At 47.9% G+C, this 22,138-nt stretch overlaps 3 protein-coding genes across 3 annotated transcripts in view; 1 reads left to right on the top strand and 2 right to left on the bottom strand.

The window, feature by feature from the left end:
- The window catches only part of LOC135911338 (cytochrome P450 3A5-like), a 40,986-nt gene extending 39,324 nt beyond the window's left edge, over positions 1–1,662 (bottom strand). Inside the window, exon 1 of the mRNA XM_065443568.2 lies at positions 1,405–1,662. Coding sequence (XP_065299640.2) covers positions 1,405–1,481 — 77 coding nt within the window. The 5' untranslated portion in view covers positions 1,482–1,662. The remainder of the gene's footprint in view (positions 1–1,404) is intronic.
- The window catches only part of LOC135911357 (uncharacterized), a 371,373-nt gene that overhangs the window by 163,195 nt on the left and 186,040 nt on the right, over positions 1–22,138 (top strand). The gene's annotated exons all lie outside the window — the stretch shown is intronic.
- LOC135911337 (cytochrome P450 3A5-like) overlaps positions 19,060–22,138 on the bottom strand; it is a 51,517-nt gene continuing 48,438 nt past the window's right edge. The window contains exon 14 of the mRNA XM_070522891.1: positions 19,060–19,168. Within this exon, the coding sequence (XP_070378992.1) occupies positions 19,079–19,168 (90 nt within the window). The 3' untranslated portion in view covers positions 19,060–19,078. The remainder of the gene's footprint in view (positions 19,169–22,138) is intronic.

Raw genomic sequence — 22,138 nt, 5'->3', positions numbered from 1 at the left:
AGCTATCTGGGACAGATTTATCAGGTTTAAACCCAAAATCACGAAATGTTATTGATAAAGTGCTCTAATAGCTTCTCAACATCTTCGGAGCCTAGTTGCAAACAACCTTTCTAAGAATGAGTGCTTTCAACTAGCTTTTCATGAACGCTAAATAAATGCTTGCCGGAAAAAGATCAGTCGAAAAAGAAACAACAAATGCCGGTAAAAGAATTGGTGGTCGCGCACACGTCTTAAAAGATCTATTGCAAGGAAAACACCAGTAGACTGATAAAAACAGCAAATGAAAGAATACACGCACAACTCACATTTGGACATGTAGGCTTCCGCCGCGAAACCTATAGCAATGCTTGGATTACCACTTTTGTGTCTGCTCTGCTTACAAAATGTTTGTTTAATTTCTGATACTTTGCGGTACTTTGTTCAGCAGACGGAGACAGTAACAGGACCTTAGGAATCGGCTATTGCAATTTTTTTGGTTGGCTTTTGAATATTTCAAAATACTCAATAGTTTCTTTTTTAAGACGAATACAAATAGTCAAACATGCATATTAGTATTAGTACGTGAATCGTTAGCATGTGACATGTATATTAGTACACATGAATAAGTTCAATGGATTCGTATACAAAACATGGAATTTCGGCCGACCCCTAATTTTTAGGTTTCTATGTACAATAACTTCTATTAGAAAACTGTGCATAAAATGAACTCTGGTTTGTTGTAGATGGCTACTAACAATACGTGATTGACGTTGCATGTCTACAAAGCTCAGTGATTTGTTTAAGACAGCTTTAGTTTTGAAGAAAGGCCAGCTTTCATAGTTTCATCTTTGTTCGTCCCTATTCTTGCGCATAGTTAAAAAAAATGAGTGCGTTTTCCGAGTGTAGGATTTCCTAGTATAGGAATTGAAAGGATTTCGGCTTTCATTTGTTCACTGCAGCGAACATGCATATCTAAGCTGTCGCATCGTCGACTAGCACAATGCCGAAGAGCGTTTATTTCATAGCATCGCTGTATGGTCGGCAGCAGTATATGCTTCATTTGTCATCACATCTGACAATATGCTTTTGCTATACATGAATACCTAGTGTTAGACTTATACGAATACCGACAGTTCAATTTACGTCGAAATACCAGACATATTTAATTAAATAAGACGGTCACTCATCCAGAGACTGAGTTTCATCGCGAGCTCGAGACCTTTACCACTTTTAAACTGCTCGAAATCGCCGAGAATAACATTACGTTGTTCTACACTTGCGGGATCTGTTCTCAGTAGCTATAATGCTGTGAAATCATTGTACCAACGCAATAATTAAACTTCATTTTATTCCTGCACAAGAGTAAACCCTTCAACTTTCCACTGCGTCAGAGAATCAGAGTACCTAACCTGCTACGACACTTACCTGTACAAAGTGGTCGCGACAATCACCACAACCACAACGGCCACACCAAGGTTCCACTCGGCAAGAACAAAGACCATGACAGCGTCTCTCAAAACTTCCAATGCAGGGGTTCCCAACTCAGTTGCTTCGGGTAGGCAGTGGATTTCGTTGAGTGATTGTCAGTTCACAACGTGAAGCAGAGCAACTGAGCAGTACACTTCACCGTGGAGACCTGAAAAGCCACTCCGAATGCCCAGAACTCGTTCCGCCACTGACGCGTAGAATGGCGAAGCAGTCCTGTATATTTTTTTTGTTACTCACAGCCTATAGATGTCTAAGAGCCAAGGTCAACGTAGGCGCGTCGATTGCTATCCCGCTACTTGCGCTCTCGGACACCCTTGAATCGATAAGCGATTCTTTATTGCTTTATTTGTGAGAGAATGTAGGTGATGGAGAGATAACGCTCGCCGCTGCGCATCTTTTTTGTACTGATAGGTGTGCACGTATGTGTACGGCATGTAAGGGCTTCTTTCGTGCGATTGGAGACTGATAATGCGTAAATCACCTTGTCGATCTTCACTCCCAACGAAACCCTAGCAAAGGAATACATCTTGAAGTCAGTTATTATTGTCAACGAGCTCCTTACGAACTTGAAAAAAAAAATACTAATTGCTTGTTCAGATTGCCATACCAGTACATGCCTGCAGCAACCTCTTTGGTATGTGCTGAAAGGGTGCATTTCTTCGGTTTGTTGAAAATGCAGGCTTAATATCCCGTGGCAGTTCATCGTCCTCACTTCTCGTCCTTCATGTTACCTACTGGCAGTTGAAGTGTAATTGCAGATTCATCTTTCGTCGTCGGTGACGATGCACCGTAAGGCCTCGCAAGGAATATAAATTTTCTCAAGAAGCGGTGGTAGCAGAATAATTAAACGTTCGATATATAGTGCCGGCCGCATCTCACTAATTTCAAAATTGAAATGTTTGGCCTATTGACTTTTGTTTTAATTGTGAAAAGGATGAAACCTGATGTTGGGTGACGTGGACACTGGGTCTGAGGAGGCTGCATTTACAGATGAGATGCTCGGAGGTCTCTGGGAAACTTGAACCGCCAAACCCCAGAATCGTTAAGCCGAAAGATGTATTTTAATTTAATTATTGCCGTAAATGGATTACGGGTGAGCGATGAACATAGGATGCGCATTGAACTGAGGCTTTTGAACTAATGGAAAAAGTGGCCTCCTTAGTGTGTGGTATGCAAACTGTAGTTTGGTTAGTTGCTCGGTTGATAGCGTCGGTTTTCCCGCACTTCGTGCTGCGGTGATGTAATATATTCGATGCGCGGGACCACACGTAGGCCGCCAGGCGGCCATTATGAAAACAGCAAAACAACACCTGTTCTCGTGACTGCAATGTTTTCGTCTTTCTCGTGCTTTGGAACTGACGGCCATCGTTAAAGAATAAACTTCCTTCTGTCGATCCGAAGGAGATTCGTATTAGACAGTCCAGAACTTTATTGATGTCCTGAGGAGTTTCAATCCGTTGGAGATCCCAAGTGGGGCACTCCTCCGGCAGAAACCGTAGGCGACGCCCAAGTCGGGAGGGGAACGTGGTGACGCTCTGCCAGTTCTTGGGCACTCTGGACGGCCTTGAGTTGGAGTTTGAGGTCCGGGCTTTTGATGGCTTCTTCCCATTCGGGCTCACTGGAGAGAGGTCCTTCTGGTAACGCGGTACAGTGCCAAAGCATGTGCGAGAGTGAGCAATAGAGTTCTCGGCAGTGTGGGCAATTTGCCGGGATTTATGAATTGTAGTGGCTTAACAGACCTCGTGACGGATACGAGATTCGTATTAGAAAGATCATTTCTTTCCTGTTAGGGACATAAGTTATTTAGGAGATAAAAGAGAAATATAAAGGAAAGGTGTTCCAGCCCATACCACTAAGCAAAACGGGCTTAAACCGATGGTAAAATAAAAGATGAGGGGGGATGCCAACAGAAATTTGGTTTTAAAAAATGGGGGGGGGGGGGAGAACTACCACGAGGCGAAACCGCATCCAGGGAACGGACAGGCAAAGCGGGCTTTATTAAATCAATATAGTTGTTACAGTAATGACTCCAGTCTTGATCTTTACTTACAAATGTGATGTGTTCCAGAAGTGTTGTGTTGTCACTGATGGGTTGGACTTAGCTTGTAGTGGGGTTCTTCCCTAGAGTGAGATGACCGAACTGGGTCTTCCTTGGGGACAATGATCTGTCCTAAGCACGGCGAGAGGAGGTTACGACAAGGCCAGAAATATTAAAATAACACAAGGGTTCGTTGTAGCAAAATGACACCGGGCTTTCGGGGAAGAAAGAAAAGGCTGTATATTGTCAGGTCATCTGTATTCTCTAAATGGGTTGTTCTGATGCATTCACTGAGAGAGATGCAAGGATGCTATCTCGGTGGTCACTTGGAACCAGTAAATTAGGACAGAATTCATAGCGTTGAAGTAGCCCAGGGGAAAGCTGTTAAATTGATGTTCAACAAGTTTTTAAAATCTTACTGTTTGAGTGATTGATTAGTGGATTGGTTCATTTATTGATTCATTGATTGAGTGATGCGTAAAATGTAATGGCGGAATGGCCAGGTTTGGCCAAAGAGCACCGAGCAACTGATCATGAGTTTTTCATCCAAAAATTAGTGGGAAAGGATAGATATAAATGACTTTAAAGAGGCGTAATAAGAGTGTATGTAAAATGGACAAGTTATATGTGCAATAAAACTGTGAAAATGACTAGTGAAGGAAATAAGCTATGAAGAAATGGTATACTAAAACGTGTCAGTGCCAGTAGCACTACTACCTCACCAGTGCCCTTGAACGCAAGAGACGGGAGGCACGTGCTTTACAAAACGCTACTATCGCAGCAGCAGTCTCCGGTGAGAGGATGTGCTAGAAATTCCTTTGAACGATAACACGTTAACAGGTCATTTGAATCATCCAAAACAACTTTGGTGTAAAGTTACATGACTGTCCTCCTCGATACGACGTTTTAAGTACTTCCAATACCTCCGTTCCTCCAACAAACGAACGGAAGTCAATGATATTCGTCCGCTCGACATTCAAAGAAACAGACTCGCATATCTAAAGCAGTTTCATACTAACCAATTATCACTCGAATCATCTTCATATTTCCAGCAGATATCGTCTAGATGGGCTTGTCAGTGAAAGTGGTACGCGTTAAGCCCGTACTTTGCCACGAAAAAACACATACGAATGTTCAACATCCCCGCACTATCAAAGGAGGAATTTGTCAGATCAAATCTGGGACCATGTCTCGTACAAATATTATTTTTCATTGTTGGATATTTTGACTTGTTTGCTTTATAGGTATTGCCGTGTGCATACTGTATTCAATAAATAAAGAAGAATAAACATATAAGCGTGATAAAGTGAGGCATAGTCAGCCCTTCTGTAATGTTTTGGCATGGTTACTCCGGTAGATACTTCTTTAGGCAGTTCTCAATGCGACCTTCATCAAAAAGCTATTGTGATGAAGGCTGGTCGTGTCGAAAAGATAAATTATGTTGTGTGATGTAAAATATTTAAGAAAAAACGCAGTTGGGCAGATGGAGATATCAGTTGTTTCTTCTTAGAATGGCCGCCACTCATTTTGTCCGCTATGCACTAGCGTGCTGAACGTTCTACTTTGTTTAACTCCCTTCACTAAGCGCTACCTGTAGATAAAACCCCCGTTACATTAAGAACAGTTGCAGAAAGATGAACCCCAGCGCATTCGACAAGGAGCGATGGCCAAAAATACAACACGCTGTGTCATGCGGCCGAGCGACCAGGTTTTGGAGCACATTATTTCCTTGACACAGTTTGAAATGAGCAAAGCACAAAGTAGCACGCCTTCGCGGCTACGGTGTCATCGTTGAGCCGTTTCGCAATCACGTGAATTGCTTCATCTAAGGCAGAAACGAACCGTAACGACGTTAGCTTCTCTCGAATCAACAGAACTTTACAGTGCATGGAGCATTACAATCATCAGTGCTGCTCGCAGTAGGCTTTTCAAGGGCGTTCCGGAGCGCCCAACGCGATCAGCAACAAGACAGGCATTATATCTTCCAGTCGTTGAAGCACCTAGATTCGCTTCCAACCAGATATAAGAACCTCACTTCCTTGTACAGATATGTAGATTCGATTACAAAACAAAACTTCAGTTCACCGAGGCCATGACATGGTTTGGCATTTAAGCACTTCCTATTCAAGTGCAGTGGCCACCGCTGGCCTGCTTTGACGCGACGAAACTGAAGACACTGCAAAGTTCTTCTTATCTGATGGCAAAGGCAGCGTCGGCGAACTCCCCTTCTCTACAAGGCCCGATGCGAATTCTGGTCAGGGTTGTTTCGCGGTGCACATTGTTGGCGCAGACGATGCTACGACACGTACACAGTACAAGAGATTTGTGCCGATGCGCCACGCCTTATCGTTTCGAAGCATCCTGTTCGAGCATGTTGTCCTGATTTCGCGGTACGAGGAATCTGAGCGCATAGATAAAAGGGGATGCTTAAGCGAAATAAATCCCCATTTGGACAGCGAGTGGGATACTGCAGCAAAAACGCATCAGCCTGCCACTGTCTTTGACTCAGAAAAGAACGTTTTACACGCGGCGCTTCCAACGAGTGGGAACACTTCAAGCAATTCGGGCGGCTGCATCCACTCAGATACATACATTGAAGTCACCATCTGTGCAAATACAGACTACTTTGCAAACTCTCGTATGATGTGAGACGGTTCAGATGCGAAGTCGGCGTTTGTTCAATGTGAAACATCCGAACATAAAGCCACCTTTTCGTGGAAAACGCCCACTTTGGTTTTCTTTAAGTGAGCCTACAAATATTATCCGCTGCAGAAAACGGCGAGAGAGCAATTTCAGATGTTCCTACCTCGCATAGCAACATTTATAACTGCAATTTGAGTGTTTTTGTTCGGGCAAAGAAATATTTAAAAATGGTTTTATAGAACATAATTCGGGCTGTAAGACGATATGGTCCGACATTATGAGCTGTTGTAGCTAAAAGGCCCTACCTGCTAATCAGAAAAAAAAAAACACGATGTCTTTTACGCTAGACTAGCCTCATAACCTCTTTTTGACAAGGTTTGGACAAGCCCCGCAGTGTGTATTCGCCGTGAGTAGTGTGGTAGAATTTAATTCCTTCAATGCTGAAGAAATGTTGAGCATGTTCTTGGTCATTCAAGCACGGCACGTACCCAGTGATCAAAGTTGGCGTCAAAGAGGTTTCTCTAAATGCGGCTCATACCCAGGCACGCACACTGTTACGCCTGCACATGGGGCTCATAGGTCTGCTGACGAGACCAACATTACAAATTGCGCCAGAGCAAGGGTGGGTGGTGAAGCCGCGCGTGTGTTGCGTGTGGTCGATCTCGCGAGTGAAAGTCGGTGTGTGGTGATAAAGTGGTTTCCGGCCCACATGGGCAGTGATGTGTCGGATCGCGGCAACGCTAACCACAACGAGATGGCGAACGTGGCGGCGCGAGGACTAACCAACCGTGCCGCTGCTGCTACAGCCGACCCGTCGTGGTGGTGGCAAACCAAGGACAAAATGACTTCCTACAACGAAATTGTGAAATGGTACCGACTAGCGCGAAGGACTATGCCGCTACCTCATCCGGGCTTGACCCGCAAGGAGGCGGTTTTATATCGACAACTTCAAACGGGGTCGTTATTCACCCCGGTACTGATGAGGCACATGTGTCCAAGTGTTTCTGAAAGTGATCTGTGTTGTGTGTGCCGAAAGGAAAGAGCCACTGCAGCTCACATTATTTGGGACTGTGCTAAGAATCCGCACGAAGCTGCAACGATAACAACGATCCCGCCGCGACTCGAGGCCGCAACGAGGTGCTATGACCAAGATGTCCAAACCCAGGCCGTCCAGCAGATCTCGGCAGCCCTCGAAAGGGCAACGACCGAGCGAAACCGGAGGGAGGCAGCCACCCCAAAAGAGGGGCAGGCGCGGTCGACCAAAGGGAATAGTGCGGCCGCAGCCGAAGTAGAGGCGCCACACGCCGCGAAGACGTCATGGCCGCGTCACGGTAACGCCTCCCTAACAGGGGAAGGCTAACCGTTCTGCAGTCATTCACAACAAAGTTTCTTCACTCACTCACTCACTTGAAAAGCTTCGCTGCTCTGCTAGTTGATATAAATTAAAATAGCGGAACCAAATGACAGGCACAAGATTGAGGAATACAAGCTTTCTGTGATCTTGTGTTGTTCAGTGTTGTCCCTGTATTTCTTAGCGCTATATTGATATTATTCTGACACCTTAAAACGGTCTAAATAAGGAACGTAAAACAATTTTACATTAGTTGCCTTCATTACAATGAAGATGGTACGCGTGTACTTAAATAATAAGGAAACTGTCCCCTGGTCATATAGAGAGACTCCTTTCACATCGTTAGCAAAGTGCGCATACAATTAGAATAGGCGACATCCTTTCTCTACTTTATCTCGTTCACTGTAAGACGCCTCATCGAACACCGCGTAATAGGAGGTGGGCAGTTCTTGTATTTCGCGCGTTTGTGTGATCCTTCTAGCTATTGTGTACATGTTTCGGACGCCGGCCTTTCCCCACACCGCGTACCGTTCTCCCATAGAATTGATCCGGATGGCCGAGATTGCTTCAGCTCCAGGGCCGGCTGGCGCATGGGACAACAGTGACATATTGACAAGTTGGGTAAACAGACGGTGGAGGGGGGGGGGGGCACTGCAGAAGAGCCAAACAGGATTCGTTCCAGGAGAGCTGTCCAGCCGCCGACCACTCCGATCCGGTACGGTCCGTTATTTGTTTAACTGATACGCTTTCTACTTCATCGCTTTCCTTCTTCCTTTTACTTTTTATTTTTTTTGTTCTGCAGCGAATCCATAAAGAATGACACGCTATCTCAATACTAGGATGAGTGGGGCGTTGCGTAGTGGGTACTCGCGATAACGCCCGCCGATATTGCACAGACGGCTTGTGTAACTGAACACGGACGCCGATTTCCCCGTACTGACGCGTAGTTACATGTATAAACATTTTATGGCACATTTTCGCGCTGTTCGCACGCCGTGTATGTTGTCCGGGGTTCGCTATTCTCGCTGTAGTTTACGCTTATTTTTCCTGTCGTTGCCAAATCTGACGGCGGCTTTGTGCACCTCAAAGCTCTTCACGATCCTTTCTTTTTGGTCTCTGCACTTTCAGCTTGCGAGGTTTTATTGCACGTCGCATTCTTTCAGAATTTCACTCACTTTTATGTATACGTGCGATGCGCGATGTCCGTATTTAACCACTCCCTTACCTACTTGGGGCGCCTGATATGTGCCGTCTTGTGCGCCTTGTATGTACGGTATTCCAATCTGATAAGGAGATCGTGCGTGCCAGAATGCCAAGTTGTCTCGCGGCATCGGTCCTTGAGAGCGGAATGGGGACGCAGCGGTCTTCTTGGTTTGACGATCGAGCTGCCTTATCGGCGTCATCATTACCAATGATACCGCACCGACTGCACCGACTAAACCCATCACTTCAACTCAGACCTCCAGCCGGTGTGCACCGGCGTGAAGCGTCTCTTCTGTGTCGGTTATGGCTTGGAGTGGCCTTCACGAATGCCTACTCAGCACTAATTGGAATGGCTGATAGTCCTGCATGTGATGTTTGCGCATGCGAGGAGAACATTGACCACATATTGTGCCATTGTCCTCAATTTCAAGCCCAAAGACAGTATTTGTCCGACACATTGAGGAAACTAGACGATCGTCCTCTGAGTGAACAGACAATATTAGAGCACCGTCCCGACCGATCATCGGCTCAGAAGGCAGTGAATGCACTTTTGTGTTTTCTCAGAACTTCTGGTTTGCTCGAGCGACTTTAACTGAAGTGCTATCCGTACACGTACCTACACCTTCTCTCTCCCTTCTTTCTCTTCCCCTTCTCCCTTCCCCCAGTGTAGGGTAGCCAACCAGACTATTGACTGGTTAACATCCCTGCCTTCATGTATTCTTCTCTCTCTCTCTCTGATATGTGCCCCTGGACATGCTCCTCTGAGCATGTTCCTCTGGGCATGTTCCTCTCTTTCTCAAGCCCTGGCTGTGGCTGCTTTAGCGAGCTGCGCTACGAATCTTCGGGTCCAGCGGTGGAACAACTCAGAGTCTTTGCATGTGCCAGCCCGCCACTGCTCTCGGAGGCTACGCACAGACTTCGCGGTGGCGCCGCCAGGCGGCCCCGCATGTGCAAAGAGCTGTGCGAGAAAGGAGCTAGGTCACTTCGCGCGCCACCCTCAAGCTCTTTAATAAACATTCTGCACATTGTACATGTCCCAACTATGAGTTTGTGTCGTTACTTCTCTCGGTATATTTATCACAAAAATCTCCATATCATAAAGCTTATCATCACCAATTAGATATCCACCGTAAAAAATATTGCTAATCGTATCAACATCGTCAATATTGTTACGTAGGAAGACACCGACGAAAAGCTATTTACAAGTATATTTACAAGGCTATACGCCGCAGTTGACCAAGAGGCAACAGCCCGCGCTAGCTTGCAATCGTCGACTTCTTCTTCCTGCTCGGCTCTTGGTCATTGGGAATACTACCCCGGCGGCAAAAGCGCCGTCCCGGAGCGCATAAAGGCTGGACTCTGAAGCAGTGTAGTAGCTCTTGAGCCTACTGACGTGCACGACATCACTAGACGCCAGAGTAGATGACGAGGTTGAGCTCACAGGAGCAATTTCATAAGTCACAGGCGTCACCTGGCGCAGCACGCGGTAGGGCCCTGTGTATCGCGAAAGGAGCTTTTCGGAAAGTCCAACGTAACGACAGGGCGACCACAGGAGCACGAGGGCATCAGGCGAAAACTGTACGTCACGGTGGCGGGCGTTGTACTGACGCTGCTGCGTGGTTTGCGAGTCCGTCAGTCGAGCACGGGCAAGCTGGCGTGCATGATCGGCGAGGGCGATGGCGTCGCGCGCATACTCGGTTGTTGAGGTCGCAGCAGGAGGAAGTACCGTGTCAAGGGGCAAGGTCGGTTCGCGACCGTAGAGTAGATAAAATGGAGAAAATCCGGCGGTGTCGTGCCGGGAAGAATTGTAAGCAAAGGTGACGTAAGGAAGGGCAACGTCCCAGTCGTGGTGGTCCTGCGAAACGTACTTGGACAGCATGTCGGTAAGAGTACGGTTTAAGCGCTCTGTCAAGCCATTGGTTTGAGGATGGTATGAGGTAGTCAGCTTGTGTGGAATAGAGCAGGAACGCACAATGTCGGCGATAACTTTCGAGAGGAAGTTACGACCACGGTCAGTAAGCAGCTGTCGCGGGGCGCCATGCACTAAGGTAATGTCACGCAAGAGAAAGTCCGCGACGTCAGTGGCGCAACTGGTAGGAAGAGCCCGCGTGATAGCGTATCGGGTGGCGTAATCAGTTGCGACGGCTACCCATTTGTTCTCAGAGGATGACGTGGGAAAGGGACCGAGGAGGTCTAATCCAACACGAAAAAACGGTTCCACAGGGATGGGGATCGGCTGGAGATGCCCGGAAGGTAGCACCTGAGGCGTTTTCCGACGCTGGCAGGGATCACAGGCAGCAACATAGCGTCGGACGGAGCGAGCAAGACCAGGCCAATAGAAGCGGCGGCGGACGCGGTCGTACGTGCGGGTTACGCCAAGATGTCCTGCAGTGGGTGCGTCATGCATCTGAAAGAGCACAGTCTGTCGTAGATGTTTTGGCACGACAAGAAGAAGATCAGGGCCATCAGGGAGGAAGCTCCTTCGGTACAGAATGCCACCCTGGAGGACATATCGGCGAACGGATGCGTCGGTAGGTGTAGAGCGCAGACGCTCGATGAGTACTCGCAGCGATGGGTCTCGGTACTGCTTATCGGCGATGTTAGCGAAGGCAGACACAGAGAAAATGCCGTCGGCGGTACTACTGTCGGCGTCGTCAGGCTCGTCTACCGGGTAGCGAGACAGGCAGTCAGCGTCCTTGTGTAGTCCGCCAGATTTGTAGGTGACAGAGAACGAATATTCTTGGAGGCGTAAGGCCAAGCGACCAAGTCTTCCTGAAGGGTCTTTCAATGAGCATAACGAACAAAGCGCGTGATGGTCCGTGATGACGGAAAAGGGTCGGCCATATAAGTATGGGCGGAACTTCGCAACCGCCCAAACTAGGGCCAGACACTCACGCTCAGTGATTGAATAGTTGCGCTCCGCGGGTGAGAGGAGCCTGCTGGCGTAAGCGATAACACGGTCGTGGCCACGCTGGCGTTGTGCCAGTACTGCGCCAATACCGTGACCGCTGGCATCAGTACGGACTTCGGTAGGCGCAGAAGGATCGAAATGGGCCAGAACGGGAGGCGTTGTGAGAAGATCGATGAGAAGCGAGAATGCAGAGGCCTCGTTATCGCCCCACTGGAAAGGGTCGTCTTTTTTCAAAAGCTCGGTTAGTGGTCGTGCTATGGCCGCGAAATTTTTGACGAAACGGCGGAAGTACGAGCAAAGGCAGATGAAGCTGCGCACATCCTTGACACACTTCGGAACAGGGAAGTGCGTAACAGCATGGATCTTGCCTGGGTCCGGTTGCACTCCGTTCGCGTCAACGAGATGTCCAAGGACAGTAATCTGGCGACGGCCGAATTGGCACTTCGATGCGTTGAGTTGCAGACCGGCAGAAAGTAGCACAGGCATGTGGACCATTTGAAACCGTGAAGAAGGGAGTCCATCATGCGTTCAAAAGTGGCAGGAGCATTACATAGGCCGAACGGCATCACTTTGAATTGATAAAGACCGTCGGGTGTCACAAAGGCAGTCTTCTCGCGGTCGAGATCGTCCACGGCAATCTGCCAATAGCCGGAGCGAAGGTCAATAGAGGAGAAATAGCGAGCACCGTGGAGGCAGTCAAGAGCGTCATCAATCCGAGGTAGGGGATACACGTCCTTTTTGGTAACCCTGTTAAGGTGCCGATAAACCACGCAAAAGCGCCATGAGCCATCCTTCATTTTTACCAGCACAACCGGTGACGCCCATGGACTACATGACGGTTCAATAATGTTCTTGGCAAGCATTTTGCGAACTTCGGTGTGAATCACTTGACGCTCAGCCGGTGATACTCGATACGGGCGGCGATGAATAGGAGGGGCATCTCCGGTATTAATGCGATGTTTAACAGCTGTTTGGGCCAAAGGACGATCGTTAAAGTCAAAAATATCTCGGTAGGACATCAGAACGCGGTAGAGCGCACGAGCGTGCTCGGACGGCATGTCGGGTGCAATCATTTTCTGTAAGTTGGCGATGGTACAAGTTGCCGACTGCGATGGTAGAGGAGGATCGGTTGAATTGTCGTCTACTGAAATCGATGCTACAGAGTGATCCTCGAATGAGCAAAGTTGGGCCAGAGACATCCCGCGTGGCAGCACTTGTGTCGTCAAGGCAAAATTGACCACTGGCAGGCAGACGCAATTCGCCGTAATAGATAAAATAGTATGAGGTAGTGTGATCCCGTGTGTAAGGAGGACGTCTTGCATAGGAGCCGCGATGTAGTGACCGTCGGGCACTGGTGGGGATGACACGAAGTCAACGTAAGTCAGTGCCGAAGGTGGCAAACGAACGAAGTCGACGGAACTGAGGCGAGGAAGGTGTTGTTCAGCGGGATCCAGAACAGGCAGGTCGAGGCGGAGAGTACTGGCGGAGCAATCGATGAGAGCAGAATGTGCGGAGAGGAAGTCGAGGCCGAGGATGATGTCGTGGGGACAGTGAGCGATGACTGTGAATAGCACGGTAGTGGAGCGATCGGCGAAGGAGACGCGGGCGGCACACATACCAATGACGGGGGCTGTTCCGCCATCGGCGACACGGACAATAGGCGTCGTGGCGGGCGTGATTATTTTCCTCAGCCGGGTACGAAGATCCGCGCTCATCACCGACAAATGCGCCCCAGTGTCTATGAGAGCTGGTACAGGAACACCGTCGACTTGCACGTAAAGAAGGTTCAGATGAGTGGGCAATGTCAGGAGAGGATTTGGCGGCGTAGGGAGCAGTGCAGCGTCACCTCGAGGCGCTGCATCGTCTAGTTTTCCGGCTGGGAGCGGCGTCCGAAGGGTGTCGGCGAATAGGAACGACGGGGCTGGGGAGAGCGAGATTGTCGTCGTCGGGGCGAAGGTGAACGAGAATAGGGGTGGTTCGGCGCAGGAGAATCGGTGGCGGCATTATCTGAGCGTGCGGCATAGCGACGAGAAAGGCCATCTGGGGGGCGAGAGTAGGCAGTAGATGGAGACTGGTTCAGGGAACTCTAGCGACTGCGGCAGTGCCGAGAAATGTGCCCAATTCGATGGCAGTGAAAACAAATTGGCTTGTCGTCTGCAGTGCGCCATTCAGAGGGGTTGCGGAAACGTGGTGGGTAAGAAGGTGCAGGACGGGGTGGAATCGAAGATGCCGGGTGGGGATCAGGGCGATGGGCCGAGCAGATGGTGTGAATACCCATGTTGGCGAACTCCTGGCGGACAACTGCCTGGATCAGGGAAACAGTGACTGCAGGTGCATTGGAGGGGCCGGATTCGAACGCAGCCGGATAGGCGGCCTCGAGCTCACGCCGGACAATCCTGGTGACGTCACCAGTGTTGTTGGGACGAGGAGTGTCGGCACAGGAAGATGTCGCTGGGGTGTTGGGCAGACGGGCAAACTGTTGGTCGATACGTCGGCTTTTAGCAAATTCCAGGCGGCGGCACTCTTTTATAACTGCATCCACCTTCGCGACGTTGTTAAATACGAGCAAGTTGAAGGCGTCATCGGCAATGCATTTGAGGATGTGGGAGACCCTGTCGGACTCAGTCATGTGTGCGTCAACTTTGCGGCATAGAGCCAAGACGTCCTGAATATACGTGACGTAGGGCTCCGTTGACGTCTGCACACGACCGGAAAGCGCCTTCGGCGCGGCAAGTTGGTGACCGTAGGGGTTGCCGAACAAGTCTCGAAGCTTTTGCTTAAGCGAATCCCAACTGGTCAGCTCATCTTCGTGCGTCCGATACCAAACTCGAGGTGTGCCACCGAGGTAAAAGACGACGTTGGCGAGCATGATAGTTGGGTCCCACCGGTTATTGCGGCTGACGTGTTCGTAAAGGCTGATCCAGTCCTCGACGTCTTCCCCATCTTTTGCCGAGAATGCGCCAGGATCACGGGGAGCGGAGAGGGTGATGTAGGTCGTCGAAGTGGCAGCAGGTGTCGGAGCCGGCGGAGTCGGGTTGGCGTCGCCGGGAGCCATGAAGGTAGGCTCGACGTACCGTCCACTGCGAAGCTCTGTGACGAGGGACAGGGAACGTCCACCTCCACCAAATATGTTACGTAGGAAGACACCGACGAAAAGCTATTTACAAGTATATTTACAAGGCTATACGCCGCAGTTGACCAAGAGGCAACAGCCCGCGCTAGCTTCCAATCGTCGACTTCTTCTTCTTCCTGCTCGGCTCTTGGTCATTGGGAATACTACCCCGTGGCAATATCTTCCAATGATGAACGTGCCGTCAATTTTCGTATTTTTGCTCTCGATGTAACAGCTGCAAAATCTACCTGGCCCTCGCACAGCATACGCTTTTCAGGTGGAAAAGCTCAAGCAGCGTACATCGCTTACGCAAGAAACTGCAACGACACTTTAATGATTAGGCAAGTAGGACTAATTGGGTTTTGCAAAACGAACTTCAGGCCGCGCGCTGGAGCGAAATAGGAAAAGAGCGTACTCTTGATAAGCTCGCCTTCGCTTACAAATCCCGAAACATTTGCAAGTTTCGGGAGCTGTGGAACACGACGATGCTTCAGCCACTGCTGATGATTATCGTTTTTTTGCACCCCAGGGCCAGCTGTGGAAGAAGACGACGATGACGAACGCGCGAGGAGTGACACTAGCGCATTTGCGCCGAGAAGTTTTACAGCGAAGCTGTATATGCCTACAGGCGGAACGCTCGCGGTCAGACCACAGACACCCTCCGGCGGAAGGTGTGGCGCGCCATTGGCTACGCCGACAGTGACGTCGTTTCTCTCTCGCAGCAGAGCGCACGCGCATCCTTCTCTCCCCGACTTCGCAACGGGACGGCCTCGCATCGGTCGTTCTCCCGAGGAGCAGCTGGCCTACGACCAACAGCGCCGAGAGCAGGAGCGGGCGAGATCTCATCGGCGTCGCGCCATCGCCTCGGCTGAAGATCAGGCTTGCGATGTGGAGCACAAGCGGCAGGCAGAGCAGCCAAAACGTCGACGTGAACACAAACACCGGGGTCACACATATCAGCTTCACTGGTTTAGCGTATGTACGGGGCGCATGCGGTGTTTTTTTTTCGTAATGGTAGGCCAATATTTTACATTTTGAACGCGAATGAAACAGCGTTGCGTACTTTATTTGAATTTGATTCGACAGGAACGACGATAGTGAGGACGGTTAGGAATCATTCCACCACGGAGGATCTGCCGGGGCTGTCCAGGGGGAGATGTTCCTGGGTTAACGCGCGGGACAGAAAACTGCTGCTCAATAACTTTTATCATCATGAATGGACGCACTGCGAGTCAATGCATACGCGAATTTGTCGTCTCCATTTAAGCAACGAAATATATTGTTTGGCCATTCACAATCACTTTTTTTTGTCCACGTTAAGATAACTTGCGGTGCCGCATACAGTGTGACGATTCTCTCGTTAAATGAACTCGACACTCTACCTGCATCTGGGGACGTACTTTTTCTCATTTCTTTTTCTGAGAAAGTACTTTTGCAAACACTTCAATTGACCCGAAGTTCATATGCAAACCACATTACATGCATTTAGGCGTGCCTGTAAGCCTTAGTTCTAGAAAGAAGGCTCCACGCGAACTGTATTACACAGTCAAGAACTAAAATGTTCCTTATGTCATTTGATATTCGCAAGTGGACTTTCTTGAATATTCATGTTCGATTTTGTTCGGAAATGTCGACATACAAACACGCCTTCTTTTGAAATATCTGTGCCCGTAATAGACTAACAAATACAGTGACCTTACAGGTAAAAAGTTCAGAACAATTTCAATTGGAAAGGCAATGCAATTTTTAGAAATTTTGTGTACAGATGTCCATAATCTGGTTCTAGCCAAAAAATGACTGCATAACGGATACTCCATCGCAGCACGGTTTAAGTCCTGTATATTTATAAGGCACCAAAGTGAAGATTTGAAGAAGTGTACATCAAATATTTTTAATTACCGACGTGAACGTGGGGATTTCTCAGGCCAATTAATCCCGTCCTTTTTCAGAAATACACCATAACTTAACTACGGCACTGATCCCAGGAATAGTAGAGGAGATCTGTTGGCGAAGTTCACGGAAATGAATAGGCTCAGAATAAGGAGCATTTTCTCCAGGAGGTGCAATAACAGGAAGTGCACCTGGAAAAGCCATAACGAAGAACAAGCAAGGAAATGGATTTTGCACTCTCTGTTGGTCCCAGCATGTATTGAAGGATGTAGAAGTGTTAGGTATGGTAAATGTGCAGTGATCATACTTTGGTGAGGTATAGGATTGCGCTCAATTTGGAGAGAGAAGGCGCAAGATTAGTCTAGAGGAAACGGGTCAACCTAGATTCGGTAGGAGTAAAAGCAGACAAACTAAAGCTTGTGTTCATAAACAAATATTCAGCTTTAGAACAGAAAAATGAAGATATTGTAGAGATAAAGAATGGAGCCGTAATTAGGCTGATTTCAGAAGTAGCCATTGAAGTGGGAGGTAAGGCGCCATGGCAACGAGCAGGTAAGCTGTCCCAAGTAAAAGAAGGACTGCATAAGAAAACGTCAAAGCATGAACGCGTCTTACTCAAGAGATCAGTTAAAGTTCACTGAACCGCCAAAGTAAGAATAAGAATGCGGAGATATTAAGCGCTATTCAAAATGAGAACGTCGCAAAGATTGAGAAAACAGTAAAAAATGACTGCTGCATGAAATTAGTGAGAAAGAAACTTGGCATAAGACAGCACAAGATGTATACAGTGAAAGGCAAGCAGGCTAATGTTATAAGAAATTTCGATGATATAGTAAAGGCAGCAGAGGTTTTATATACTGACCTATACAGTACCCACAGCAGCCACGCTACCTCCATTTGAAGCAGTTAGGCATAGTATACAGAGGCTCCTTTCACAAGTAACGATGAAGTAAGAGGGGTCTTGCAAGACAAGTTGCAGGGAAAAGCGGCAGGAGAAGGTAAGATTTCAGCCGATTAAAACAAATACGGAGGAATTCGAAAAATTTGCGACCCTTTATGCAAAATACCTCACGACTTCAGGTGTAGCAGAGAGCTGGGAGAATGCGCACTGTATAGTAATCCATATGAAGGGAGGCGTTAGAGATTTAAAAATTATTGGCTCTGTAGTTTGCTTTCGGTAAAAGATTAAATATTCACCAACATAATTTTCAGTAGAATCACGGCGCCATTTGACTTCAGTTAACCAAGAGAACAGACTGGCTTCTATTCTACAATGAATCCCATCCTTATCATTAAACAGTTAATTGAGAAATCTACGGAATTCAATGAACCTCTTCATGAGGCTTTCATAGCTTAAGAAAAGACATTTGAATCAGTCGACATACCAGCAGCCATGAAGGCATTGCATTATCAAAGAGTACAGGAGGTACACGTAAATATATTGGGAAATATATGCAAATATTTTACAGCTACCTTGTTTCTCCACAGGGAAAGTAGAAGATTACCTATCATGAAAAAGGTCAGGCAAGGAGACAATATCTCCAATGCCACTTGCCTCATCTTTAGAAGTACTTATGCTATTTGATTGGGAAAGCTTAGGAGTAAGAATCGACGGCTACGATTTCAACAAAATTTGGTTTGCAGGTGACATTATTCTGCTAAAGAAAATTGCGGACGAATCGCGCCAAATGATTGAGGACCTTAACCGAGAAAGTGCAAGAGTATAGTTGATGATTAATATAGAGAATACAAAGGTAATGTCGAATAGCCAGCCAAGGGTACGATAATTATCGATCGCCAGTAATACTCTAGAGTCTGTTAAGGAGTACATTCATCTAGGTGATTTATTCACAGAGGGGACTGAGCTTTAGAAGGAAATTCGCAGAAAAATAAAATTTCGTTGGAGTGTATGCAGCATTCATTGACTAATCCTGACTGGAATTGCACCAATGTCGCTTAAAGAAAGCTTAGGATCATTGTATTCTACCAGCGGTAACGTATGGGGCAAAAACATGCAGGTTAACCATGAAGCTCGAGAACAAGAACCACGCAAACAGCCATAGAAAGAAAAAGTTTAGCTGTAAAGGTACAAAAAGAGAGCGGTGTGGATCAGACAGCAAGTGGGAAGAGCCAGTATTCTAATTGACATTAACAGAAACTAGGAAAATTCGTAGGGCAGATAGCCGGTGGACCATTAGAATTACAGAATGGGCACGGAGAGAAGGGAATCTCTGAGGAGGATGGCAGAAAATAAGGTTTGGTGAAGAAATTACGAAATTTGCCGGTTAAAGTTGTAGTTAGCTGGCCCGAGACAGAGGTAATTGCAGATCTCTGGGAGTGGCCTTCGTCCTGCATTGGAAATAAAAATAGGCTGCTGCTGCTGATGATGATGGCGAACGGCCATTTATGTACTTGTGCAGCGATAGAAGAACGAAACCGAAGAGGGTGGGCGACAAAACAGATTTATTCGACGCTGTTTAACTTGTGTAGATGAATCCAAACTTTGTCCTTTGGTGCCACCAGAAAGGCGTATGCATCGAGTTCCAAATCAGGCTGAAAAAAATTATACAAAAAGAAAGCGTTTAAGGGTCAGGCAGCATAGATTTCTCAACTTTTGCATTATTGAACACTGAAAAGCCACAGTAAGTTAATTTAGCCTCGTAAAGTGTTATTTGAAAAGAAGCTGATTGCCAGCGGTACCAAAAATACATGAAGACACAGCTCCAACTGAAGCCGCAGCATTGTTGCATCTCTGTGGCATCATGAATTTCAAAGTGTGTCCTCATATGATGACCATATGGGCGCGAAAACTTTGTAAAGGTGGTTAGCTTGTGCTCATGGTCGAATAAAACTACCATGTAGCAGTTATTTTCAGATAAACAATAACCAGGTCAGAGCTCACGAAGTGCTACTCTATGATATCACTGCTATCTTCTGGGGTGCTTGGAGGTGGAGTCGCCCCCTTCTCATTCATTGATGATACTTTTCTTGCTCTTCGTAAGAATGAACTAGTGCTGCAAAGAAGCAGCTTGATTTGGGAGCTGTTAGCACGAGTGGAAATATAGGCTATTTTGTAGATGTCGCAGTTAAACAGTGCAGTAGTGCGTAGGACAGGAAAAATGCTATTAACGAACGGAGGCTGACAGAAACAAACAAAGAACGAAACTGAGAGAAAGGTCAAATGAACTGTTACACTATTTAGCTATAGCATGCCTCCATGCTCACAAATTAGCGTTCTTGTGTGGTACATCTCAAGGACATAGGGGACACCTTTTTCCCTGGTTCATTATTCGCATATTTGTGTCAACACTTCGTTGATTTAGGTGCACACAAGCTTACAAAGCAGTTGCAATGTTAGGGCGAGACAATCGGTAGATCGTGCGTTACCGCTAAGTTGGTTGCGCAGTTCGACATCAGTAAACCGAAAGCTTGAGGAAGATCTCGACCAATGAGTTGACAAGGCAAACCACAATGCCTTTTTTTAGCGAGAGAACGAGATTGCACTTCTGATATGTGTGCTAACAATGTTGAATAAAAATATTAATTCTTAAGACATTCGAAAATATATTTCATATAATTTCGTGAAGAGGTTTGATAGTAACCGACAGAATAAAAAAACTGGCTGTGGCTTAGCTAAGGTTAAGCCCAGGATGCGAAGCATACTAGCCTTTATTTTAACGCGACAGCGTTAAGGAGCTCGTGTCGCAGAAAAGCCGGTGTCGTCGGCGTCGGCTCAGGCGTGCGGCGCTTGCTCAGGCGCACATTTCGTTGTCGCGCCGAACGCTGCGTTGCTCGACGCTCACCGCGTCCGATGCGGGGCGCGTAGTCGCTGCGCCGTAGCAAAGCCACCTAGAAACAGTCTCTGTAGCACGCCGCAACCTTCGCTTCTCATTCCAACGAGCAGCTCTATCTCCAGGAGGCATCTCACCTCGCGAGTGTCTAGCAGAGGCAAGCGCAGCTGCTTATATACCGCCGCGACGCCACGAGCGACGGCGCGAGTTGGAGCCCCGTTTCTCCTCTGTCGTGACGTCACGGTGTCACGTGGTATTGAAGGCGACACCGCCGCGCCTGAGGAGCTGGGTTGAGCTCTAGTAATATGCTTCGCATAAAAATACGCGATTGTCCGCGCAGGGGGCACATCACTTCGAGCGTTGCTGCCGTGCAATTGAGGCTCGGTAATACGTTGGGAAGAAAAAAAAATTGGCTGAGGCTTAGCTTGGTTAAGCCTAGTCAGATGCGAAGCATATTGGTGGCCAAACTTGGTGAGTAACTTGTCGCCGAGCCGCATACTGAGCACGTTGCTTGGCCAGACGTTCTTCCCGCTCTTCATCAGTCTCTGTAGCACGCCGCAACCTTCGCTTCCCATTCCAACGAGCAGCTCTGTCTCCAGGAGGCATCTCACCTCGTGAGTGTCTAGCAGAGGCAAGCGCATCTGCTTATATGCCGCCGCGACGCCGCGAGCGACGGCGCGAGTTGGAGCCTCGTTTCTCCTCTGTCGTGACGTCACAGTGTCACGTGGTCAGCCTTGACTTGAAGGCGACGCCGCGAGTGAGGGCGCGAGTTGGAGCCCCGTTTCTCCTCTGTCGTGACGTCACGGTGTCACGTGGTATTGAAGGCGACACCGCCGCGCCTGAGGAGCTGGGTTGAGCTCTAGTAATATGCTTCGCATAAAAAAAGAGATAAGGTGACGAAACATAGAGGTAGCCGATACCATGCGCCACAGATAATTGGAGGGAACGAGAAAGCTGTGCATTTGAGTCTAGACTTCTTTTGATCATATCATCATGTTTGTCATCATGTTTGACATGACGTTTATTCATCGTCACGCTTGACGACGGCGTCAGCAGCAGAAACATTGCCGAAAGCCAGCAAGTTGAAGGCGTCTTCTGCGATATCCTTTAAGATGTGCGCACTTTATGTGTTTCGGACAACTTGTGGTCGGCTTTGCGGCAATGAGCGAGTGCGTCTTGTATGTATGAGACGTAGGGCTTTGCGGGGCTCTGATCTCGGCTAGCAAGGGCCTTTTTTTTCTGAAACCGTGACTTCGAAGGGGTCGCCCACCAGTTCGCGAAGTTCTTTGAGAATTTCTCAGCTTCTTAATTCTTCTTGACGATGAAAACGTTTTATTGAAAGAAAAAATGGCTGTGGCTTAGGTAAGGTTAAGCCCAGGATGCGAAGCATACTAGCCTTTATTTTAGTTGTTGAACCACTGTTTAGCCTGGTGAACTGCTGTTGCTTGGCTATATTTGGTTCGGCTAGACGAAGAAACAACTCATGCATTACTGCTTCGCCTTCAAGAGTGGAACGCGACAGCGTTCCCGTCGACCCGTCAAGGGGTGTAAGACAATGGGCTACAGGGCAGCGACTACGCGCCCCGCATTGGACGCGGTGAGCGTCGAGCAAAGCAGCGTTCGGCGCGGCAACCAAATGTGCGCCTGAGCGAGAGACGCACGCCTTAGAAACAGCTCGTTTCTAAGGCAACACCGCATTCACTAGAGGCGCTTTTGTACCGCTTTGAAGCAT

The sequence above is a fragment of the Dermacentor albipictus genome, chromosome 8 (assembly GCF_038994185.2).
Source record: "Dermacentor albipictus isolate Rhodes 1998 colony chromosome 8, USDA_Dalb.pri_finalv2, whole genome shotgun sequence".
In the NCBI taxonomy this organism is placed as follows: domain Eukaryota; kingdom Metazoa; phylum Arthropoda; class Arachnida; order Ixodida; family Ixodidae; genus Dermacentor; species Dermacentor albipictus.
Note: the sequence above shows the minus strand (reverse complement) of the source record. Positions and strands in the feature narration are given on the sequence as shown.